The sequence below is a fragment of the Macadamia integrifolia genome, chromosome 10 (assembly GCF_013358625.1).
Source record: "Macadamia integrifolia cultivar HAES 741 chromosome 10, SCU_Mint_v3, whole genome shotgun sequence".
NCBI lineage: Eukaryota > Viridiplantae > Streptophyta > Magnoliopsida > Proteales > Proteaceae > Macadamia > Macadamia integrifolia.
Window position 1 is genome coordinate 2747545 of NC_056566.1, and position 21239 is coordinate 2768783.

Genomic DNA, 21239 nt, shown 5'->3' on the forward strand with positions numbered 1-21239 from the left:
TTTTTTGTCTCTGGTTCTGTTCCGCCTCTCGTCTCGTTTTCTTCTTCTATTCTATTCTTTCTACTCCCTTCCCCATTAGATTTAGACCTTCCTATTGCTATTAGGAAGTACTAATCCTATAGCCCAGTTTGTTTCCTATGACTCTCTCTCCCCTACAAGTGTTGCATTTACTAATGCTCTCTCATCTGCTTCTATTCCCAAGAATGTTTCTGTAGCTATGTCTGACCCTAAGGCTGTGTTTGGTAGCCAAGAGAAGAAAAGAAAAGAAAAGAAAAATGTACACTTTTTGTACTTTTTTCCTTGGGCTAAGAATTTTTCTTTGCACTTGGTATGTCTTCACCCAAGAGAAGATTCCCCTTTTCAAATTCAAAATTCCTTTTGGGAATTGTGAAATTTTCTTTTGCTCCCCCAAAAATTTTCTTGCCAAAAACACAAGAAAACATGAGAAAATATGAAAACATAATAAGACAAAAATGAATGATTATCCAATGATTTCCTATGTGTCTATCTCTCTCCTAAAATTCAAAATTTTTTGAATTTTTTTCTTTTCTTTTCTTTTCTTCTCTTGGTAACCAAACATACACTCTTTATTTTCTCACCATTTCTTCTCTTTTCTTTTCTGTTCTTTTCTTTTCTTTTCTTTTCTAGATTCTTTTTTCTTTTCTTTTCTTTTCTTTTCTTCTCTTGGCTACCAAACATAGCCTAAGTGGAAGTAAGCTATGATTGAGGAAATGATGGCCCTAGAAAAAAATTGTACTTGGAAATTGGTTGACCTTCCAAGGGGGAGAACTCCAGTTGGATGCAGGTGGGTTTACACAATCAAGTACCGGTCAGATGGTACAATTGAGAGGTACAAAGCAAGGCTGGTGGCAAAAGGATACAGTCAAAGTGTATGGGATTCGCTATCAAGCGACATTTGCTCATGTGGCTAAGCATAACACCATAAGGGTCCTTTTATCTTTGGCAGCGAATAAGGATTGGCCATTGTTTCAATTGAATGTGAAGAATGCCTTCTTACATGACAACTTAGAAGAGGAGGTGTATATGCAAACTCCTCCTGGATTTAAGTTCCCTTCAGCTGCAAGAAAGGTATGGCTTCTCAGAAGGCTCTATATGGTCTCAAACAATCTCCAAAGGCCTGGTTTGATTCCCTCTTATTCAGTAGTGTAGATGTAAGATCAGTTCTATTTCCAAACATGCAGCCACGCAAAGTTGGGTTTTGGCTCTGCAAGTATGGGAATATTTTCCTAGAGCTGGAAATTGGTTGAGCATAATGGGTTCAATAACCCAAAACCATTCTGACTCATATCTGGAAACCCCTAAAATTGGGGATTTTAACATGCAAGGCTGGAAACAGGTTTTCTAAGGTGGGAATAGGGTTTTTAACCAATTAATTGTTTAACTGACCCAACTAATTAAGGAATTTAGTAGAGGAAGATTGATTTCAGTTTTGTCTTCTCAGTCCCTCTCCTTTATCTCTGTCTAATTCACAAATTGGGACCCAATTGGAGCTGGAATATGGTACAGCCATGTTCCTAGAGCCGTCCAGCTCCAATTGAGTGGTTGTTCTTGCTGGGAAACCCAAACCAGCAGTACTTAGACATGTATACTGCTGGATTTTCAGCAGGATAGTGTATGAGAGGGTTTATGTGATTTCCCTTACTGAAATGGAAGGGAGAAACCCACCTGGATCGTACCCCTATGGTGTGGGGTATATCCCTACTGTATTGTAGAACATAGAGGAAGATTTTGATTAAACTACATTCCCTAGTACCATTACTAAATCTGTATAAGGGTATTAGTGCTATAGCAACGTAGGTGGTACCCCTTACCCCGGAACGAACCTCAGGCCTTGGCGATACAAGTTAGTTGCAAGCAGGAGTCGGCCAGTCCAGGAACGAACCTCGGTCCCCTAGCCAACCCCTAGGTTAATAACCGCAACAGCCATTCGTACAGTGCATCATACCGTGCTATGTCAGCCCCTAGGTACAATACTCCGGACCGCGAACGTGGTATTCTCGTCAGACATATCACCTCAAGTGGGATTAGCCAGTACCTCACCCCCTACTGACAAGGGGTTGTAGCACCCAAATTATGATCCTAACTAGATGTAGTTTACATGCATACAGTAAATCTCATCCATCCATATATACTCACACACACCTGGGCACACAATACCGGAACACACCTCGGCCACACTGTATCCCAGTCCACATCCACCACTAACCTCATGCCCGATAATAAAAGAAATATAAGTAAACAAAATAACATAATGTAGTTCACTCCATTACACATGAACAGGGATAAAGCAAAAGATATAGAAACATTCCGTAAAAATATTCAGTCACCCACTCACCTATACTGAAATCCGACTATTTCTGTTGAATTCCCATCACCGCATATCCTTGCCGGGTAGGTTAGGTTCCTGATCAGTTTTAAATACAGACTATCAGTCTTTAAAGCCTATATTGTTCACTAATAACCCCTAACCAAAACTCAACTGAATCCCCCACACTGAGACTCAATACAGGCTACACAAAGGGGCACCTGCAGGTGACAGAACCCCCACTGGTGGGTGTCACCAGCTGCAAAAATAGTAGCCATTCATCTTGTCAGAACCGTCACCAGCAGGTGGGCACCGGAGGGTGCCGGTGGGTGTTTCCAGCAAACTCCCAGCCAGCTGTTGGAACCCCTCTGGCTGCTGGTTTTCTCTGCTTCTCTAAGCTCATGTCCTTATCCCTCTATGTTCTACAAAATTATATGTATTGATTTCACAAACAATATAGAAGGTAAACATAAATTGGCAATGGGTTCATTCATATATATATGCCCACCGTAAATGCATTTTGGATGACTCATTTCTCTCAAATCGTATAAACACAAATACCTTAATGGGCTGCCCAAATTTAGCTACAACAATAAAACTCCAACTCAAAATTCACAAGAAAAATAATGAGGGGAATAAACCTCAAACAAATTTCAATGATGTTGCAGACCTTCCTGGCAGCACCAATCACTTAAAACTGAATACCCAAAGAATCGGGAGAAAAAAAAAAAAAGGAAAGAAGAATAATAATGGAACAACACTGTAGGAAGCACGCATAATACCAAACATCACAGATAAAGGGGCAGGATAGAGAAAGTCAGAATTGCTCACCTGATACACGTTTTGACAATGTTGTAGACCTTCCTGGAAGTACCAATCCCACACGGGAATCCGGGAAAAAGGGAAAGATAAGAGAAATTGTTTTCTGACGAATCTGGCACCGGAAAGGTTGAAGATGATCTTCCGGAAGATAACACCCAAGCCGAGGGAGAAACCGATCATGTCTTCTTCGTCTTCACTTTGACAACGGTTTTGGCTATGTGGGGGCTCCGGTGACGCTGGAAGTTTCAGACAGGTCTGGATTTGTTGATTGAGAACAATTCTGTCATCCATTGGCTGCATGTTCACCCACTGCTGCAACGTAGTATGTACTCAAGAGAAGAGGAACCGGCCTCCGGTGGCCTGAAGAAAGGGAAGAATCTGAGAAAGCGTTACGGGAGTAAGCATTAGAGAGAGAATGAATAGGGTGAGTGAGATTCACCAATCTTACTCCTCTTCAAATACATCCCAATTTCGGTGTGGAATCCTACCCCATCCTTACAAAACCTCAAACCTCTCTCATCCGCTCCCATCCGCCTGTTCTTCGCCCATCCTTTTTCTGGCTCTCTGCAATCCACTACCGTTCCTCCTTCGAAGGGTATTTTCATAAAACTTAGAAGGACAGATATCTTTTTTTTTTTTTTTTTTTTTTTTTCGTTTTTCGGGTAACGATAGAAGGACAGTTGAAGGGGTGACATTTCAAGAGGGAGGATGGACAATGGAGTTGAGTTCCTTGCACGTACGTTCATCTGCATGTTGTGTGTGGTGTCAATATTTGTCTCGCCACTTGAAGTCATTTTAATGGTGCAAAAGGGTATTTATGTAAATAAAAAGAACAGCCATCGGCATGGAGAGGATCTAGTCTGGGATAATGTCAAGGGGGATAGGGGTTTAAGAGAAAGAAAGGGAGAGGATTTTTGGATTCAGATTCTCTTCAGCTAGGCATAGTAAGTATTCGATGGTTGGGATTACCTGGACATGTACCCCAACGCACAGTGTACACCCCAAGATCCTTTCAGTTGTCGAATGCTTGTCGAGCATCCGATCAGGTGGAAAAGATCTAAATCTTAAGGTTATCACGAATGAAGGTTTTATCTATGAGAGGACTGTGTATTTGAAAGAAAGATGAGTGAGCAATGCCCTTTAACAGGGGGATTACTGAGGCCCCAAGGGGCTAATGTTTCAATAGCCCCTTAGGGTGTAAGGGACTGTTGAGAGGTGCATATAGCCCTTTTGGGTATTTTTATCCATTTAAAAGTATACCCAACAATTTCAGAAGGAAGTATAGTTTGGACCATCTAAAACGTATACAAAACAATTGATACTTTTATATAATAGTAAATAGTAAATGGAGAATTAAAATTGGACACCCCCTATGCTAATTGATACTTTCATATAGTAGTAAAAAGTAAATGAAGAATTAAAATTGGACAGCCCTTATACTTGGCCCGATTGCTTGACACTCCTAAAGTTTGAAACTATTACTTGAAGCTCCATGAACTTAAGGGTGTTAATATATTGTTAGTGGTTAAAAAAAAAAAAAAATTTAATCTCATGAAAGTAAATTACCCACCCATGCATTTTAAGATTTCTTACAATTAGCTCATGTTCGTTAATCGTCATCATTTAGTAATGACATCATAGGTTTGGAAACTCTTAAATACTCAAACTATCCATCAAGGGTAGTGAATTAACACTCTAAGCTTTTCACTAAAACAAGGGAAGATGCCTTCCCTTTTATCAGCTCTCTCTCTCTCTCTTGTTGTGGCAATTTGTAGACGTCGGAGAACAATGAAGCAAGCATTCAAGTTGTGATCTAACATCCTAGCCAGCCATTAAAAAAAAACCCCCAACCCACTCTAAAACCCCTCTTCATTATCTAAAACCCTAACCTGCAACCCTCCACCGCAAGCACTACTGCCACCCACCACTAACTGCAACCCTAATCTGCAACCGTGCCTTGCAAGAAAAATCAACAATCCCCTAGCTACCTCCTATAGAGGCATACTTTCACAAGGGAGTTGCAGCAGTGAGTCTTGTTGAAAATTTCAATCACCTTCGTTAGTGATGGATATATAGTACTACCAAGCTTCTTGTCCAATGGTCCCATTTGAATCGATTGGGCTTTTTTAGGTTAATGCTTTAAAACTTCACAAGTTTTAGTTGAATAACTCGTAAAGGTGAAAATGGTTTTTTCCATTCAACCACTAACACCGTCAAATTTCATAGGGCTTCAAATAATAGTTTCAAATTTTATGGGTGTCAAGCAATCGGGCCGTAGTACCAAAAAAAAAAAAGGCATACCCAATGCACGGCTCCGGCATATGCGAGGTCCGGGGGGCGAAAATTATGTGGCCTTACCCCGAGAATGCCATAGTACAAGGGGTGTCCAAATAATCTATTCACTACCCTTAAAGGGTAGTTTGGGTATTTAAGAGTTTCTCAACCCATGATGTCATCACTTAACAATGAGTGACTAATACATAGGGGCTATAAGAAATCTTATAATCCAAAGGTGGTTCAAGTCATAGATTCAAACTTTAGGGGTGTTAGGCAATCGAACCATAGTATAGGGGGTGTCCAAGTAATTCTCCCTAGTAAATATAATAAGATAATATGAAAACATGATATGATACATATGGGGAAGGGATAGGCATGTAGTCACTAGCTCAAAGAAAGCTCATGGCGTGCCCAACCTCCACCTAAGTTGTCTAGTATGACTTGTCAAATCTTACATAGCTTCAAGTTCAAAATGCATTTATATAACAATTGTGTAAGAAACACGACCAACACTTCAACCATCAGATATGTCACAAGAATCTAGTATTCCCATCCAACGATTGAAGTGTAGTTCACAAACAAAAGTACATGAAACATTTCACCTATTTCCAATCATGTGAGAGATTGGTGAAATTTATAATGTGGGAGAAGGGTCTCTAAGCCTCTAGGGGAGGGTTTGCTAGCATCTCTTTCTCATGAAATGACATTGCTTTTGTGTAAAAAACCTTATTTACCACACCTCATTGGTGCACTCTTCTATATTGCATACTTAGAGAATCATCTCTTTTATAATACTGTAAAATATAATAAGTCTATCAAAATATTATTATTATTATTATTTTAAAATGTGTAATGAAGATCTGTCTATGTCTATTTCGAAGTAATGCATATCTAATTATATCCACAGTTCGAAAAAAACTAATCCTATTCAAATATTGGTGATTTGGATGAATCAAACCTGCTTAGAATGAATCAGGATTTCTTAATTTTCAAACCATCAAGGTTATAACCCCAAAACAATTTCTTCTTCTTCTTCTTCTTTTCTTTTTTTTTTCTTTTTTTTTTTTTATTTATTTTTTTTATTCTTGCTTATTATTCCACTCTCTTTCTCAAATGAAAAATCTTGGGATGACACCATGCCTAGATGGCTAGATATTTGTATAATCCTTTTGGGTATTTTAATAGTTGTCATAATTGTCTATTAAAAAAAAAAAATTAGTTGTGATAACTTTTGCCCGCACATTACTTGTTTTTTGACATTGGCTTCTCCGTCTCAGTCCTCTTAGAGCACAACATGTGCTTCCATCGCCCACCCCCTTTTCCTTCATGTTGTGCTCTATATAAAAGTTTTGTTTTTTATAAAAAAAATAGAAGTAGACATGTCCGATATGGCCCGATTCAAGTCAATTCAAATTGATAGTGAAATGAGATTGGTCTTTACCGATCTCATGATTGTTCCCGAGTTTTAGAACCTTGCTCCCACGTTCCCTTCCTCAATACATTTGCATCTCTAAGCAAGGATTTAGATATTGGGTATCGGATTGATACAGGTCTCAACCAATACTGATTTGATACCAATCTAGATGTTCGGATTGGTTAGTTTTATTGTTATTTTTTTAATATAAAAATAATTATTTTTACGATTTTATCTCTGATTTGATACCAATATATACTTGATCTTGGATCAGCCAGGTATAAGTATCGACCTCGTTTGATATTGATACGATCCAACGATCCGATGTCAATACTTAGAACCTTGTCCCTTAGCACAACAGTGAACTTTCATGTTGACTGTATTAAAACACCAAGCCTCGTTTAGTTGAGATCCCTTGCACGTATGTTCACTTGAATGTGCATGCTTCAGTTGCCAACAGCAATTGGATTTGGGTCCTCTAGCCATGCAGGGGTGTTGGAGAGGGACCGATGTGTATGTGTGTGTGAGAGAGAGAGAGAGAGAGTCACATTGGTGCTTCTCTAGCACCCTCCGCTAGAGAGGATATGAATCCATACGTGTTCCATTTTTTGCCATTAAATAGGTGAAAGAAGTATCTATGGAAAGAAAAGGAATATATGTTAGCATATGAAGTACGTTCAAATGAATGGAACAACTTAAGATGTGCTTTTGACATTATCATACAAGGACGATTCCATGTTATTAAAACGGGTCTTCAAAGGAGTAGGAAGAAAGCAGAAATCAGAGCATTAGGGGTTCTTGAAGAGCTATAGTTTTTTGCAGATAAAAAATGGAATATCAAAAAAGTTCGGACCTATTCCCAATACTTATTTCAACTTATTCCACAATCAGCATTTGGAGTTTGGTCATAACTCTCATTCCCGACATTTTTAGAACATCTTTTTGATTTGTTTTGTTGGTTGAACATCCATATGAAGTTTGACAATGTGTTTTTTTTTCTCTTTCAAATATAATACTAGTAACACTGTCATGCAGTTTATACTTTATAGTAGACAGCTCTTTGGTAATACGACACCTAAACAACTCTATTTTCTTTGTAGTGCAAAATTTTCTTTTGCCATGAAAAAAAAAAAAAAAAAAAAAAAGGTTGAATGGAATGAAATTTAGTAATTTTTTTATAAATGAACGTATGTGTAGTGGATCTAAACTACTCGACAAGTTATATCTTTGTATTTGTCCTGTCATTAATGAATCCTCTCCCAACAAAAGGGGGAAAGGAAAACAATAAATAATTGGAAAAAATATTTAAATATAATAGATAAGAAAATAAATTACAAAGTGTAGCGTCAATTTTGTTTTATGAAAAAAAGAATAGTCCCAATTTGCGTCCACTACGCGAGACACCAAGGACAGCTAAATGACTCCTCCACCCCCTCGGAAACCTAAAAACCCCACCCCTATTGATGCTCATGTATGTCCCCTCATTAGACCTTGAGTTGACATAGGTGCTGCACAACCAAGGAACGATGATACCCACCCCCAATGAAACGTAGAAAATCCACCCTCTATTGATGCCTGTGAAACCCCTCATTGGACCCGCGCATTAACTCAAACTATACAACTAACGAGCATTCTTTTATTTGTTTTATATCTCATTTTCATGTTCTACTCATTTTGCAATTATTATTGAGGAGGTTAAGTATATCATCAGCTTTTTCTGGAGTTAGTGATTCAGTCAATGTCAGAGCTTCAATGAGATGTACATAAGGGACTTTTTCGAAAAGAAAAAACAAGAGAGAGATAATACTGATCTAGCCATCTAGATGTAACTGTGATATAACCATTCTTTTCCCTTTCTTGTTTTATAAAAAAAAGAAATTATCCTTTTTATAACTCTCTTCTGTGTTTTTTTTGGTAGAAGTAGCTGTCTCTTGTTCGGTGGAGAGAGGCAAGAGCGGTAGATTGTAAGAACCAGGACCGAAACTCAACTCCCATTTTGTTATTCCCCTTATCCGCTCTTCGCGCGGTCAAACGTCACTAACGGCAATGGACAATCAATGGTTATCCCTTTCGCAAACCAACAGAATTGAACGGATAGGATCCGAACAATAATGAACAGATTTTGAAGGTTTCACACGGAAGAGAATAGTCTCTCTGGCATCAGAATTACTCAAAATAACATCCATTCCTCTGGTAGAGACTGGCACGCTTTCCCAAATCCCAGTCATCTTCGATCAGGATTTCTATAACTGTTATATATAAATCAAAAACACCAGACACCGCCGTAGGCCTATAAGCTCATTTCCCTTTTCTTTGCCCGAAAAATCAATTCTTCGTCTTCCGCCGGATCTACAGACAAGATGGAGAAAGCTATTGACAGACAGAAAGTTCTTCTCAACCACCTTCTTCCTTCTTCTTCTCAGAGCAATGAATCTGCTCTTTCTGTAAGTGTTTCTTATGTTAAATGTATCTTTTCTTGTGATGGGTCTTTTTTTATGTTGGGATTTTTGGTTTATGATCGCGGTTCCTAGCTGGGTTTGATTCGGGTTTTGTTGAACAAAATCTGATAGTTTGCCTACAGTTGTTCTCGATCTATGCTTTCGTCGTCGACCAGATATTCATTGCTGATATAAATTTGTGATATTGGGTTGTGCAAAGCATACTAGATAAATAGGTTTTAGAATTCTTTTTTTTTGGGGGGGGGGCGGTCTATTCTAGATCACATTGCAGCTTTTGTTTTTGTAAATTGTTCACAACTTTTAGAAAGAGGGACCACAAAATTAATAAAAGAAAAACAATAAGAAGAACCCAATCAGTATTACAATGACCCTTTTATTTTTATAAGGGTCTTCATTCAAAATATCAAAATCAGTATTACAATCATTACTTTCGCGGGTTCTTCAAGGTTTAATTCTATTGTAGAGTTAACAAGCCTTGTTTTAGCCTCTCTTTTGACCGGTCCGGCTGATTGAAATGGGTGGAATATGTTTCTCGGTTGATGATCTAATGGGTAAAATATATTTTTCCTATCCTGTTGTTGTCTGTATTTCTTTTTGTTTTGCTGAATTCGGTCTGATGCTTTTGACTAGGCTTCGGTTTGCTTGGCTGGGGATAGCGCAGCATATCACAGAAGAGCTGGGTTTGGGGATGATATTGTGATTGTGGCGTAAGTTACTGAAAACTTTTGAAATTTCAATATTGCTTGTTATCTCTTGTCAATTCGTGATGACATTAATCGAATTTTGGTATTGTGTTCTTTTGGCTTATTCATGTCATACAGTGCATACCGGACTCCACTGTGCAAGGCAAAGCGTGGTGGTTTCAAGGATACTCCTGCTGATGATTTACTTGCAGCTGTTCTTATGGTACATATTTATATTTTCTATATTAATTTGCATCAGATTATGTTTTTCTAAAATTTGAAATTAGGCTCATGATTTTAGAGCATCATTGTTGTTTCGTTTTTCATTAACTTGTTCTCTTTGCTTGCTGAAGGCACTGATAGAGAGGACAAATTTGAACCCAAGTGAAGTTGGGGACATCGTTGTTGGTACTGTCTTGGCACCAGGCTCTCTCAGAGCAATTGAATGCAGGATGGCAGCATTCTATGCTGGCTTTCCTGGTACTTATATTACAATATCCTTGCTGACTCTTGATTTAATCTCTTCACTATCATCATCATCATAACTCTCATTCTTGATTTGTGTGCAGATACTGTTCCTATCAGGACCGTGAATAGGCAGTGCTCATCTGGGCTTCAGGCTGTTGCTGATGTTGCTGCTGCCATTAGAGCTGGCTTCTATGACATTGGTAAAGAGTTGCATCAATATTGAAGGTATCGGATTATTCTTCCTTTTTTTACTATTATTTATTTATTTTTCCTGCTAATTGCAGGAATTGGAGCTGGGCTGGAGTCCATGACAGTCAATTCAATGTCTTGGGAGGGTGCAGTGAATCCAAAGGTGTGTTCTCACTCTGAACTTCTTTATTCGTCTTAATTTTGTTCGTGGAGGACTGCATACATGTTTGCTTTGAGCAATGCTTTCTCCAACATGGTACGTATGTGTTGACAATTTGTGTTCCTTTGAATACTCTAGTTGGAGAAGTTTACAGAAGCCCGAGATTGTCTTCTTCCCATGGGTGTTACTTCTGAAAATGTTGCACAACGTTTTGGTGTAACCCGGCAGGAGCAAGACCAAGCAGCTGTGAGTTCTATACATCTATTATTACGGCCTCAACATTCCTCTCTATTTGTTCAATAATCTAATTCCTTAAGACATGCATGGTTAGGTTGAGTCTCATAGGAAAGCTGCTGCTGCAACTGCTTCTGGTAAATTCAAAGATGAAATCATACCAGTGGCCACCAAGGTGAGACTTATTCCAATGCAATTCTACTCATTTTATTGCTGCATATGAAGATTTGTTGTTCTTATCTTGGAACTGATTGATGTTGCATTTATGAAGATTGTGGACCCTAAAACCGGAGATGAGAAACATGTTACAATTTCTGTTGATGATGGAATTCGGCCAAATGCAACAGTAGCAGAACTGTCAAAACTGAAGCCTGTATTTAAGAAGGATGGGACTACCACTGCTGGTATATAATTTTACTTTCTCCACTTAGTGTTCAATCATTATGCTTATTAGTGGATTCCGTGCTCTTCCCTTTTATTTAAATGTTCTTTCGTATGCATCATTAGGCAATTCTAGCCAGGTGACTGATGGTGCTGGAGCAGTCCTCCTTATGAAGAGAAGTGTAGCAATGCAGAAAGGGCTCCCCATTCTTGGTGTATTCAGGTTTGTGCTTACTCTTAAGAGAACATGTGCACTAACCCATGTTCCGAGCTAGTGAGAATATAGAAACATGGACTGACTCTTGCTTATGAGAGATCATCTTTGTTATTTCCTTTCGAATGTTCTCCCCCTTGTATTGCTGCAGTTGTTCCACGGTTCCAGCCTCAAATGGAATCTGTAGATGTATATATGTATGGAGACTTTTTCTTTTCTTTTTTCTGGGGGGGAGGGGGGTTTGGGATCAGAATTATTTGTTTGTTAATTTTTTTTCCCTTGGCAATGCTGTCATGATTGCTTTATGTGCTTGCAACCATTTGTACTAGTGGAGTTAATAATATCTAGTCTCTCTATGGCAATGAATTTGTCAGCATAAAAGGGAAGGGCAGGCAGGGCTGAGGAAAAAAAATGAAAGGTCCCTCCACTGCTTGTAACATACTTATATGCCTATTCATGCAGGAGCTTTTCTGCTGTTGGAGTGGAACCATCTGTCATGGGCATTGGTCCAGCAGTTGCAATTCCAGCTGCAGTGAAGTCTGCTGGTCTGGAAATTGATGATATTGATCTTTTTGAGATAAATGAGGTAATGGATGACAACATGATCAATTATTAACGTTGTCCCTTTTTGGTTTATATCTTGCTCATAACTAAGTATGCAATCTAACGTTTTTTGTACAGGCATTTGCCTCCCAATATGTTTACTGTCGTAACAAACTGGAACTTGATCCAGAAAAAATCAATGTTAATGGAGGTGCAATGGCTATTGGGCATCCCTTGGGTGCAACAGGTATTTGAAATAGTGCATTTTATAGCAGAAAATATCAAGAAATTGGGTAAACCCTGATTTTGACCCATGATCACAGCATGATGCTTTTACATTAATGTTGTCTTCAGGATTAATGTGTAGTTATCAGTCTGTTAGTTTGTTGTACTTTCTAGGGATGGTGTAGCATGCTCTGTAGTTATTGTATGCCAGATCTACTGTATAGTAACAGGCAGAAGTAATCGTGTTTTTGTTTATTTATTAATTTTTGGTTTCATTCAACCCCAAGGGAGTAGCAGAGTTGGCAAGGGATCTTCGCCTCACGAGGCGTGTGATCTTGAGTTCGACTCCTCTTAACTCCTTGAGGTCACTCACAATGGGGTGTTTAGTGTTCTTCACTGCCTTCGGTGAAAGTTGGATGGTTCTCATTCAACCCCGTTATAACTTGGTCCATGCGGTTGTGGGTCAATATGGGCTCGCGGGACTAGTCAGGCCGAATGCTTGGATAACTTTGTTAGCACCCCCCAAAAAAAAGAAAAAATGAAAAATTGTCCTCTTGATATTCTTAAGCTTGGAACTACTTCATCAACTTTAAGTGCCATCAGCCTCAAATTGCACATCAATTTTTTTTTTGGGTTAGTTTATCTTATTGATCAGCCAAATTTCAATGACTTTAAATTTGGTATAATGCATCAATCTGTAGCCCTTCAACTTTGGGTATATAAGTTTGCAGTTGTATATTTATATATATATATATATATATATATAAAATCTGAATCTTCCTTTGTACTTCTAAGAACCTGAAAATTAAAATTCTCTTAGCTTTTGGCAAATTGTGTGCTTGGATGATCTTGCGTTTACATTTTCCTCCACAGCTCTTCAATTGTTGGATTATCATGCTTCTGCATTGTAATCTATTTGCCTATATTTCATCTGATTGGTACTTATCAATTGTCTTAGGCTTTAGATTAGTTTATCCACTTTATTCATCCGATTGTTACTTGTCAATTGTCTTGGGTTGTAGATTAGTTTATCCACTTTAACTTATGGTAGTACTTTTAGAACCAAGTGTACATTGTAATGGTCTTTTGGCACTCAATTGTCTTGAGAGCTCAGAAACCAAGTTTCGAAGGTCGTCAAAAATAAATAAATAAATAAATCGCCTAGATGGAGTTTGGTATGGATAGGATCCTAGAAGCATAGCTGGATTAATACCTTAGGCCATCGTACCCATACCTGGTACTTGTAGGCTAACAATTGGGGATAGTTTTGAAAGTTTACTGAGGCATATACAAACAGTGGTTAAATTGGTAGGAATATAATTTCTTACGTGGGATTGAATCAATGTAAATAGGATTTAAATCAATATTATTGGCTATGTATTTTGTTACAATCCCAGAAACCTGTAATCAAAACATAGAAATAGAGGAAAGAAGAGAAGAAGAAAAGAGCAGAGAGAGGTGCAATCGAAAGAGACTCCCAAAAGAGAGGAGTGACCTGCGATCATACCAGAATAGGTTGATCGTAGGGTTTAGTCCTTTACTTATATTAAAATAATACTGAAAGTAAAAGACAATAGTACCCCCATTTCCCAGTTACAAGAAAAGCCACATCACAGAAATATGGGGGCCGATGGGACCCAAAATACCCCTATCAGCCCCTATCGGTTTTAGAGTTTAGCGCTAGGCACTAAACTCAACACTCCCCCTAAAGCTGGAGCATACACATCACTCATGCTCAGCTTGGTACAACCATTACAAAAACTAGGAGCAAACAGTGACTTCGTGAATATATCAGCCAACTGATTTGATGAATGAACAAAATGAGTCTCAATCAGCTTCTTCAGAACAACATTACGAACAAAGTGGCAGTCCACCTCTATGTGCTTGGTCCTCTCATGGAAGATGGGATTACTAGCAATGTACACTGTAGCTTGGTTGTCACAATACATCTACATAGGCTTTGTCATTGGAAATCCCAACTCCAAGAGTAAAGATCGTAGCCACATTAACTCTGTAGCAGTATTAGCCGTAGCTTTGTATTCTGCTTCTGCACTAGATCGGGCAATGGTAGTCTGCTTCTTGCTACGCCATGTAATCATATTACCTCTGACCAACGTACAATACCCAATAGTAGATCTCCTATCATTAGCAGAGCCGGCCTAATCAGCATCAGAATAGCCAACTAGTTTTGTATGCCGATTAGGACGATAGATCAACTCTTTTCCAGGAGCACCCTTGAGATAACGAAGAACACGGACTACAACATCCCAATGTGCTTTTTGAGGAGACTGCATGAACTGACTGAGGACTCTAACAACATAGGAGATGTTAGGATGTGTTACAGTAAGATAAATCAGCTTGCCAATCAAACTCCTGTACTGATGCACATTCTGAAGAGGTTCGCCATCATTAACACCAAACTTTTGGTGAGGATCTATAGGGATATCAGCAGGTTTGGATGCAAGCATGCCAGTATCAGATAAAAGGTCCAACACTTATTTCTTTTGAGACAGACTGAGCCCTTTCTTACATCGGATCACCTCAATCCGAAGAAAATAGTGAAGTTGGCCCAAGTCCTTGGTTTGAAAGTGTTGCTGTAGATAAGCTTTCACTTCAGAAATTCCTACCTCATCATTATCACCAAAAATAATATCATCAACATAAACTACCAAGACAACCAGTTTATCACCTCTGCGACGAACAAAGATAGAATGATCAGAATAACACTGAGAAAATCCACAAGTAACTATGGTAGCACTGAACTTGTCAAACCATGCCCGAGGGGATTGTTTAAGTCTATAGATAGGCTTATGTAAGCGACACACATGACCTTTATTTTTCCCCCTGAGCAACATAACCAGGAGGTTGCTCCATATACACATCTTCCTGTAAATCACCATACAAGAAGGCATTCTTGATGTCCAACTGAAACAATGGCCAATTAAAGTTGACAGCAAGAGAAATAAGTAGACGAACAGAATTCAGTCTAGCAACCGGGGAGAATGTCTCAAAATAATTAACTCCATATGTCTGAGTGTTCCCCTTAGCAACCAGATAGGCTTTCAACTGCTCAACAGAGCCATCAGAGTGATACTTAACAATGTACACCTAGCGAAACTTCACCAAATCCTTACCAGGAGGTATATCTACCAGACTCCAGGTACCACGACTCAAGAGAGCATCCATTTCTACATCCATAGCAGCTTTCCATCCAGGAATAGTTAGGGCATCATTATGGGTGTGGGGAATAAGGTTAGTAGATAGTGACAAGGCAAGACCATGAATGGGAGAGGGAAGATGAGACAAGGAAACAAAGTTATCAATAGGATACACAACCATAGATTTTTTAGTGTAAGAACGTGTACCTTTTCCTTTGAGCAATTGGTAAGTCATCAGGCGGAGGAGGAGGAGGAGCTTCACTAGAGAAAGGCAACAATGGAGGAAGTGAATCATCTGGAGTATTGGTTTCTCCACTCGGTTGTCCATCCTTCTTGCGCAGATAAACCTGTAGAGGAGGTGAGTCACTGACACTGTTAGCATCAGGGAAGGGTATGAGTGATGGAATAGGTGGAGGAGATGGAGAAGTCCACTCCATACCAGACTAGGACACTTGAGGAGAAAAGAATGATGTGCCTTCAAAGGTCACATCGGCACTGACAAAGTTCCTGTGACTTATACCCTTTCTGAGTACGTGAATAACCCAAAAAAATACACTTGGTAGACCTAGGAGAGTTTATTTACTTGCACATGCAAATTATGGACAAAACACACACAACCAAAGACTCGGGGAGGAACAGAAAAACTTGGCAAAGTAGGGAACATAATGGAAAAAGGGGACCTATCTGAAAGCACTGAAGATGGCATGTGATTAATCAAGTGACATGCAGTTAAAACTCCATCACACCAAAAATGTTTAGGAACAACATATGAATCATAATAGCACGGGCTACCTCAAGTAGATGCCGGTTCTTGCGCTCTATTACCCCATTTTGCTGTGGGGTATGGACGCAACTAATTTGGTGTATCATCCCACGGTCGGCACAAAAATCAGAAATATCATTTTGAGCATATTCTAAAGCATTATCAGAACGAAAAATCTTAATCAGAATGCCAAACTGAGTTTTTATTTCATTACAGAATTGCTGAAACACAGATAAAAATTCAGTTATGTCCTTTAACATGTAAAGCCATGTAAGGCGAGAATGATCATCCACAAAAGTCACAAAATAACGAAAACCAAATCTATGACTAACTCTGCAAGGACCACATACATCAGAATGGATTAAGGAAAATAAAGATGAACTACGAGACAGAGTGAGATAGGAAGGACACACGGTGATGTTTTCCCAATTCACAGGCCTCACATTCTAACCTAATCACAGACTTAAAACTAGGAAATAAAAGTTTCAACCTAACTAAAGATAAATGTCCTAAACGACAGTGCCATTGGAAAGGAGTCATATTCCCAATAGCAGTAGCAGAAGTAGGAAAACCACAATTAAGATAATATAGACCATCTTTTTCACACTCCACCAATCGTCTTCCTCGTGTGAAGATCCTGAAAAACATAGTAAGAGGGAAAGAAGTTTACTGAGCAATTTAATGAGCTAGTTTACTGGTTCACAGAAAGAAGACTTAATGGGAATTATGGAACATGTAGCACAGAATATAAATTCAGTGAGGATGTGGGTGATATAGTACCATGGCCGAGAACCGGTGTGGAAGCACTGTTGGCAAGAATAATAGATGTAGAACTGGTACTAAAAGAAAATGTTTTAAAAAGTGATGGCTTACCAGTCATATGGGCAGAAACACCTGAATCAATAATCCAGGAGATAGAGGTAGTGGTAAGAAGGGCTGAGGTATCTGCATGAGCTAAGGTGGCAGCAGATATAGACCCACCATTGGGTGTATTAGAGGATGTCTCGAGAGTGTGCAAGCGCCAGAGCAACTGATTGATGTCATCGCGCAAGCTGGTAGATGAATCTCCTGATGAATGGCTCAGTTTAGTATCAATGGAAGGCCTTATGTCAGTACTGCATGATTGGCTAATTGGGTGGCCCACCTCGGGCTTGCCATGCTTTGCCTAACAAGTCTCGACAGTATGGTTAGGTTTTCCACAGTAAGTGCACTGGCGAGATGCACGATCAGACGACTGTCCACTAGAACCTTGACCAGCTGACCCATGTCCTCCCCCACGACCGCGACCGCGACCGCGACCGCGACCGCCACCATGTCTACGGTTGGCAAGAAAAGCAAAATTGTCTTTGGAAGACTGATCAGGTTTTGTTGATGAAGTAATATGTTGTAGTCGTGAATAAGTGTCATTCAGAATAGGAACAATATCGCCTGCGAGTAGATAGCCTTTCATTGCTTTCAAATCATTATTCAAACCAGCCAGGAATTTGGAAGCAAAGAACTCATTACGCTGAGCTTTTAATTTGTCAGTGTCAGTGGTCGAGGGTTGGAAAACATTGAGTTCTTCAACCATTCCCCTGAAAACACTATAATACTCTGGAAGAGTTTTGTCAGACTGGCAAAACTGAAATAGTTTCTCATAAATATCATAGATACGAGTCATATTCTTCTCCTGAGAATAAGTTTCCTTCAAATCGTTTCATACTTCCTTTGCAGTAGAGCGAAACATGACATTAGCAGCAACATCTGATTCCATATTATTCTACAACCAGATTAAAATCAAGGCATTCTCCTTCATCCATTCATTATAACTCTTGTCAGATGTGGGAGGAGGATCAGAAGTAGTATACTAAAGTTTATCCTTGGCTATAAGGTAAACCTTCACAGACTGAGCCCAAAGTAGGTAATTCGAACTTCCCTTGAGCTTGATAGAAGTAATTTGGACATTGACATTGTCTGAGGAAGATGTAGCAATGATAGTTTTGGTCTCAGCCATGAGGAACAAAAAAAAAAAAAAAAAAATAGAAAAGAAAGGATTGCTGATGTAGAGGCAAGCAAACAATCACATGTAAACAGATCTATATAGTACCATAGAATGGGGGATTCTATTACAGAGCCATATTATTAAGACCTGATCTCTCCATAGTCATCACCAAACAAACAATCACTTGTAGGGTTGAGGGTTTATGGTTACATACCATGGTATAAAAAACCCCGTCAAAAATCAGTCTTCGATTGTCAATTAATAAAATGAGCAAAGGGACATCATCTAACACCTATGTGATTTAAGCCATAGCAAACGCAACAGTAGGTGGCTGCACATCAGAGAGGTTAGCGGAAGAATGAAGTCAACAGAGAGGAATGTATAGACCCTAGGCTTGATCACAGAGGCTCTGATACTATGTTCCAATCCCAGAAACCTGTAATCAAAATAGAGAAATAGAGGAAAGAAGAGAAGAAGAAAAGAGCAGAGAGAGAGGTGCAATCGAAAGAGACTCCCAAAAGAGAGGAGTGACCTGCGATCATACCAGAATAGGTTGATCACAGGTTTTAGTTCTTTACTTATATTAAAATAATGCTGAAAGTAAAACACAATAGTACCCCCAATGCCCAGTTACAAGAAAAGCCACATCACAGAAATATGGGGGCCGATGGGACCCAAAATACCCCTATCAACCCCTATTGGTTTTAGAGTTTAACGCTAACTCAACATATTTTATTTACAAGGAAGTTTTTTGTTATGTTCTATTGGGGTTGCAACTTATACTCATATTCAACGACTGTGGATTTAAGAAATAATTTTATTTTCTCTTACTCCCACACCATTGAACCTTGAGAAAACAAATATTAATGGCGTACAATTATGATACCTATTAAAGTACCATATAGGGTACCAAATAAACTATACCTGAAACTTTTCCTTGGCAACTATGCCCAGAAGTAGCATAACCCAACCCGCTTTACCTTAGTAATTTGGGATGGTTTTCACGTGCATGGGAGTCTATATATGGATATTGGCTATATAGACGAGGTATCAAAGAGTATTCTTTCAGCCATTCTTTTGTTAAAAAAACATGCATTAACCCTAGAGGCGCAACTTGCTTCCTCGTCAAACTTGCAACTGCTTGATCTTCTGGATGGCTGTTTCCAAGCTTATTTTAGTTGGCAACTCATTATTATGTTCGGCAGCCTTAGAAGACAAATGTAACAAGGAAACAAGTGCCTGGAGACTAGACATTAAGAATCAAAATAAAGTTGGTTTTTCTCATTGTCGTTTTCAAGTCTGATTTGTTTCGCTAATCTTTGTTGTATAGGCAGATGGTGGTGCATGAATTTATTAGTATCCTAGCTCTAGTCATCAGAAAATTAAACAGTATCCTTTTCTTTTTATCAGTTAAAATCGTCATCTTAAATCACCTATCCTCTGTTACAGGTGCACGTTGTGTGGGTACTCTGTTGCATGAGATGAAGCGTCGTGGCAAGGACTGCCGCTTTGGAGTGGTGTCTATGTGCATTGGTGAGTGTTAACCCTTTTTATTCATTAATTCTAGACATGTTTAATACTTCTGTGTTTCTCATTTTCTTGTTAACCTCCTCCTCCTCCTCTCTCTGACTTATTTGACTGTGCAACTTTAACAACTGCAGGCTCAGGAATGGGGGCTGCAGCGGTCTTTGAAAGAGGTGACAGTGTTGATGGCCTCTCCAATGTCCGAAAGGTTGAGACTCAAAATTTGCTGTCCAAGGATGCTCGATAAATAATGACCCATTTGGAGTAATTGTTTGGGACGACAATCATCAGGACAACCATTTGGTGTGTGGGGATGCTAATAAAGGTAGTGTAATAAGTTGGTATTAATTAGGACACATTTTAAGATCTACGGAATTGTAATGCATGCTTATGCTTATTCTAATCACATACGAGTGAAGAGTGAAAGCCTTGTCATTTTGAATCTAGTGTTCCATTCTATTTTTTCTGTTAATTATGTGTGTTGGGTTGGGGGCTGAGGATTGAGGATGGTGTGTGCTCCTATATTGAAAAGAGAGAAGCTTAAATATTGTGGAAGGAAAACTTTGCAATAGGCTCTTTTGCATCGCTCATATAAGAGGACTTCTGCATGTTCCACTTAATTGGCACATATTAAGTTTCAGCCTGATGAAATGGGCCACATTATTGAACAAGCTTTGAAAATCCAAGGCCATGGAGTAATGGTTAAGAGTACCATAGAAAAACATGGGATGCATGTCAATACATTGGAATTTTTTTTTTATTAAGTTAGGACCCGTTTGATTGAAGGGATTTTGATGGGGTGGGAGTGTTGTCCGTATTTTGCCACTCCAATTAAATTTGATGGTGTTTGTCTGGGATAGGAATTTGAGAAAACATCAGTGTCTTTTTTTTTTTGTCAACCCACAACGCTCGAGGTTTCTCCCACCCCACCAGGGTGGGACTTAGCTAAAATCCTGGGATTTTGTGGCACTCGCTTGCGAACTGGGCTAGTACTGACGCCACTTTGCTGAGGACAACTCTCTTTGGACCTGATTGGGGGTTGTTTTGCCTAAAACTCCTGAGAATCACTCAAGCTTCAAAGGCATTCTTCAGGGCCATGAACCCAGAACCCCTGCCCTGTCTCTTCCACCACTCTTCTTCACTTCTCTCGATTTGGGAGATATTCTTTTTTTTCTTTCCCATGATTAAAAAAAAAAAAGTAAATAAATAATCATAAGAAAATTTAACCGTAGAGATTAGAGGCCAAGATCGTTGATTGAAGGGGAATAATAGCTACCTTGGGTGATAGAACAAAAGCAATGAAAGAAAAAATCAAGGAAAATCTTGATCGAAGTTGTCTTGGATGAGTTGAGCAGAAGACCTGAGCTTCTCCATCATGCTTGACTGCCCTGAAGCCATCTGAGACCAGCTCCCCATGT

General features: G+C 39.1%; 2 protein-coding genes across 5 annotated transcripts in view; one reads left to right on the top strand and one right to left on the bottom strand.

Moving 5' to 3' along the window:
* Window positions 1-3876, bottom strand: part of LOC122091844 — a 30977-nt gene extending 27101 nt beyond the window's left edge. Inside the window, exons 1-2 of one of the 4 annotated variants that reach the window (XR_006144042.1) lie at window positions 3158-3876; window positions 2357-2425 (exon numbers count right to left, since the gene is read on the bottom strand). Coding sequence is in view for 3 of the 4 variants with exons in the window: in XM_042662019.1 (XP_042517953.1) it covers window positions 3158-3448 (291 nt within the window). In the remaining variant the exon portion in view is untranslated. The remainder of the gene's footprint in view (window positions 1-2356; window positions 2426-3157) is intronic. The other 3 variants (XM_042662019.1, XM_042662018.1, XM_042662020.1) reach the window with 3 other exon arrangements.
* A 4924-nt stretch (window positions 3877-8800) lies between these two features.
* Window positions 8801-20263, top strand: LOC122091845 (3-ketoacyl-CoA thiolase 2, peroxisomal). The gene is made up of 14 exons (XM_042662021.1): window positions 8801-9283; window positions 9929-10005; window positions 10120-10204; window positions 10335-10461; window positions 10551-10649; window positions 10734-10801; window positions 10937-11044; window positions 11130-11207; window positions 11304-11436; window positions 11540-11636; window positions 12090-12213; window positions 12309-12417; window positions 19747-19830; window positions 19959-20263. The coding sequence occupies exons 1-14, from the start codon at window positions 9200-9202 to the stop codon at window positions 20066-20068; spliced, it is 1383 nt and encodes a 460-aa protein (XP_042517955.1). The 5' UTR covers window positions 8801-9199; the 3' UTR covers window positions 20069-20263.
* Window positions 20264-21239: the final 976 nt, after the last annotated feature.

Bases quoted from the DNA above. Each gene is read 5' to 3' on its own strand.
- LOC122091845 (XM_042662021.1), top strand. From the start codon at position 9,200: ATGGAGAAAGCTATTGACAGACAGAAAGTTCTTCTCAACCACCTTCTT. The intron at 10,802-10,936 runs GTGTGTTCTCAC...TGAATACTCTAG, and splicing joins AGGGTGCAGTGAATCCAAAG to TTGGAGAAGTTTACAGAAGC. The intron at 11,208-11,303 runs GTGAGACTTATT...GCATTTATGAAG, and splicing joins TCATACCAGTGGCCACCAAG to ATTGTGGACCCTAAAACCGG.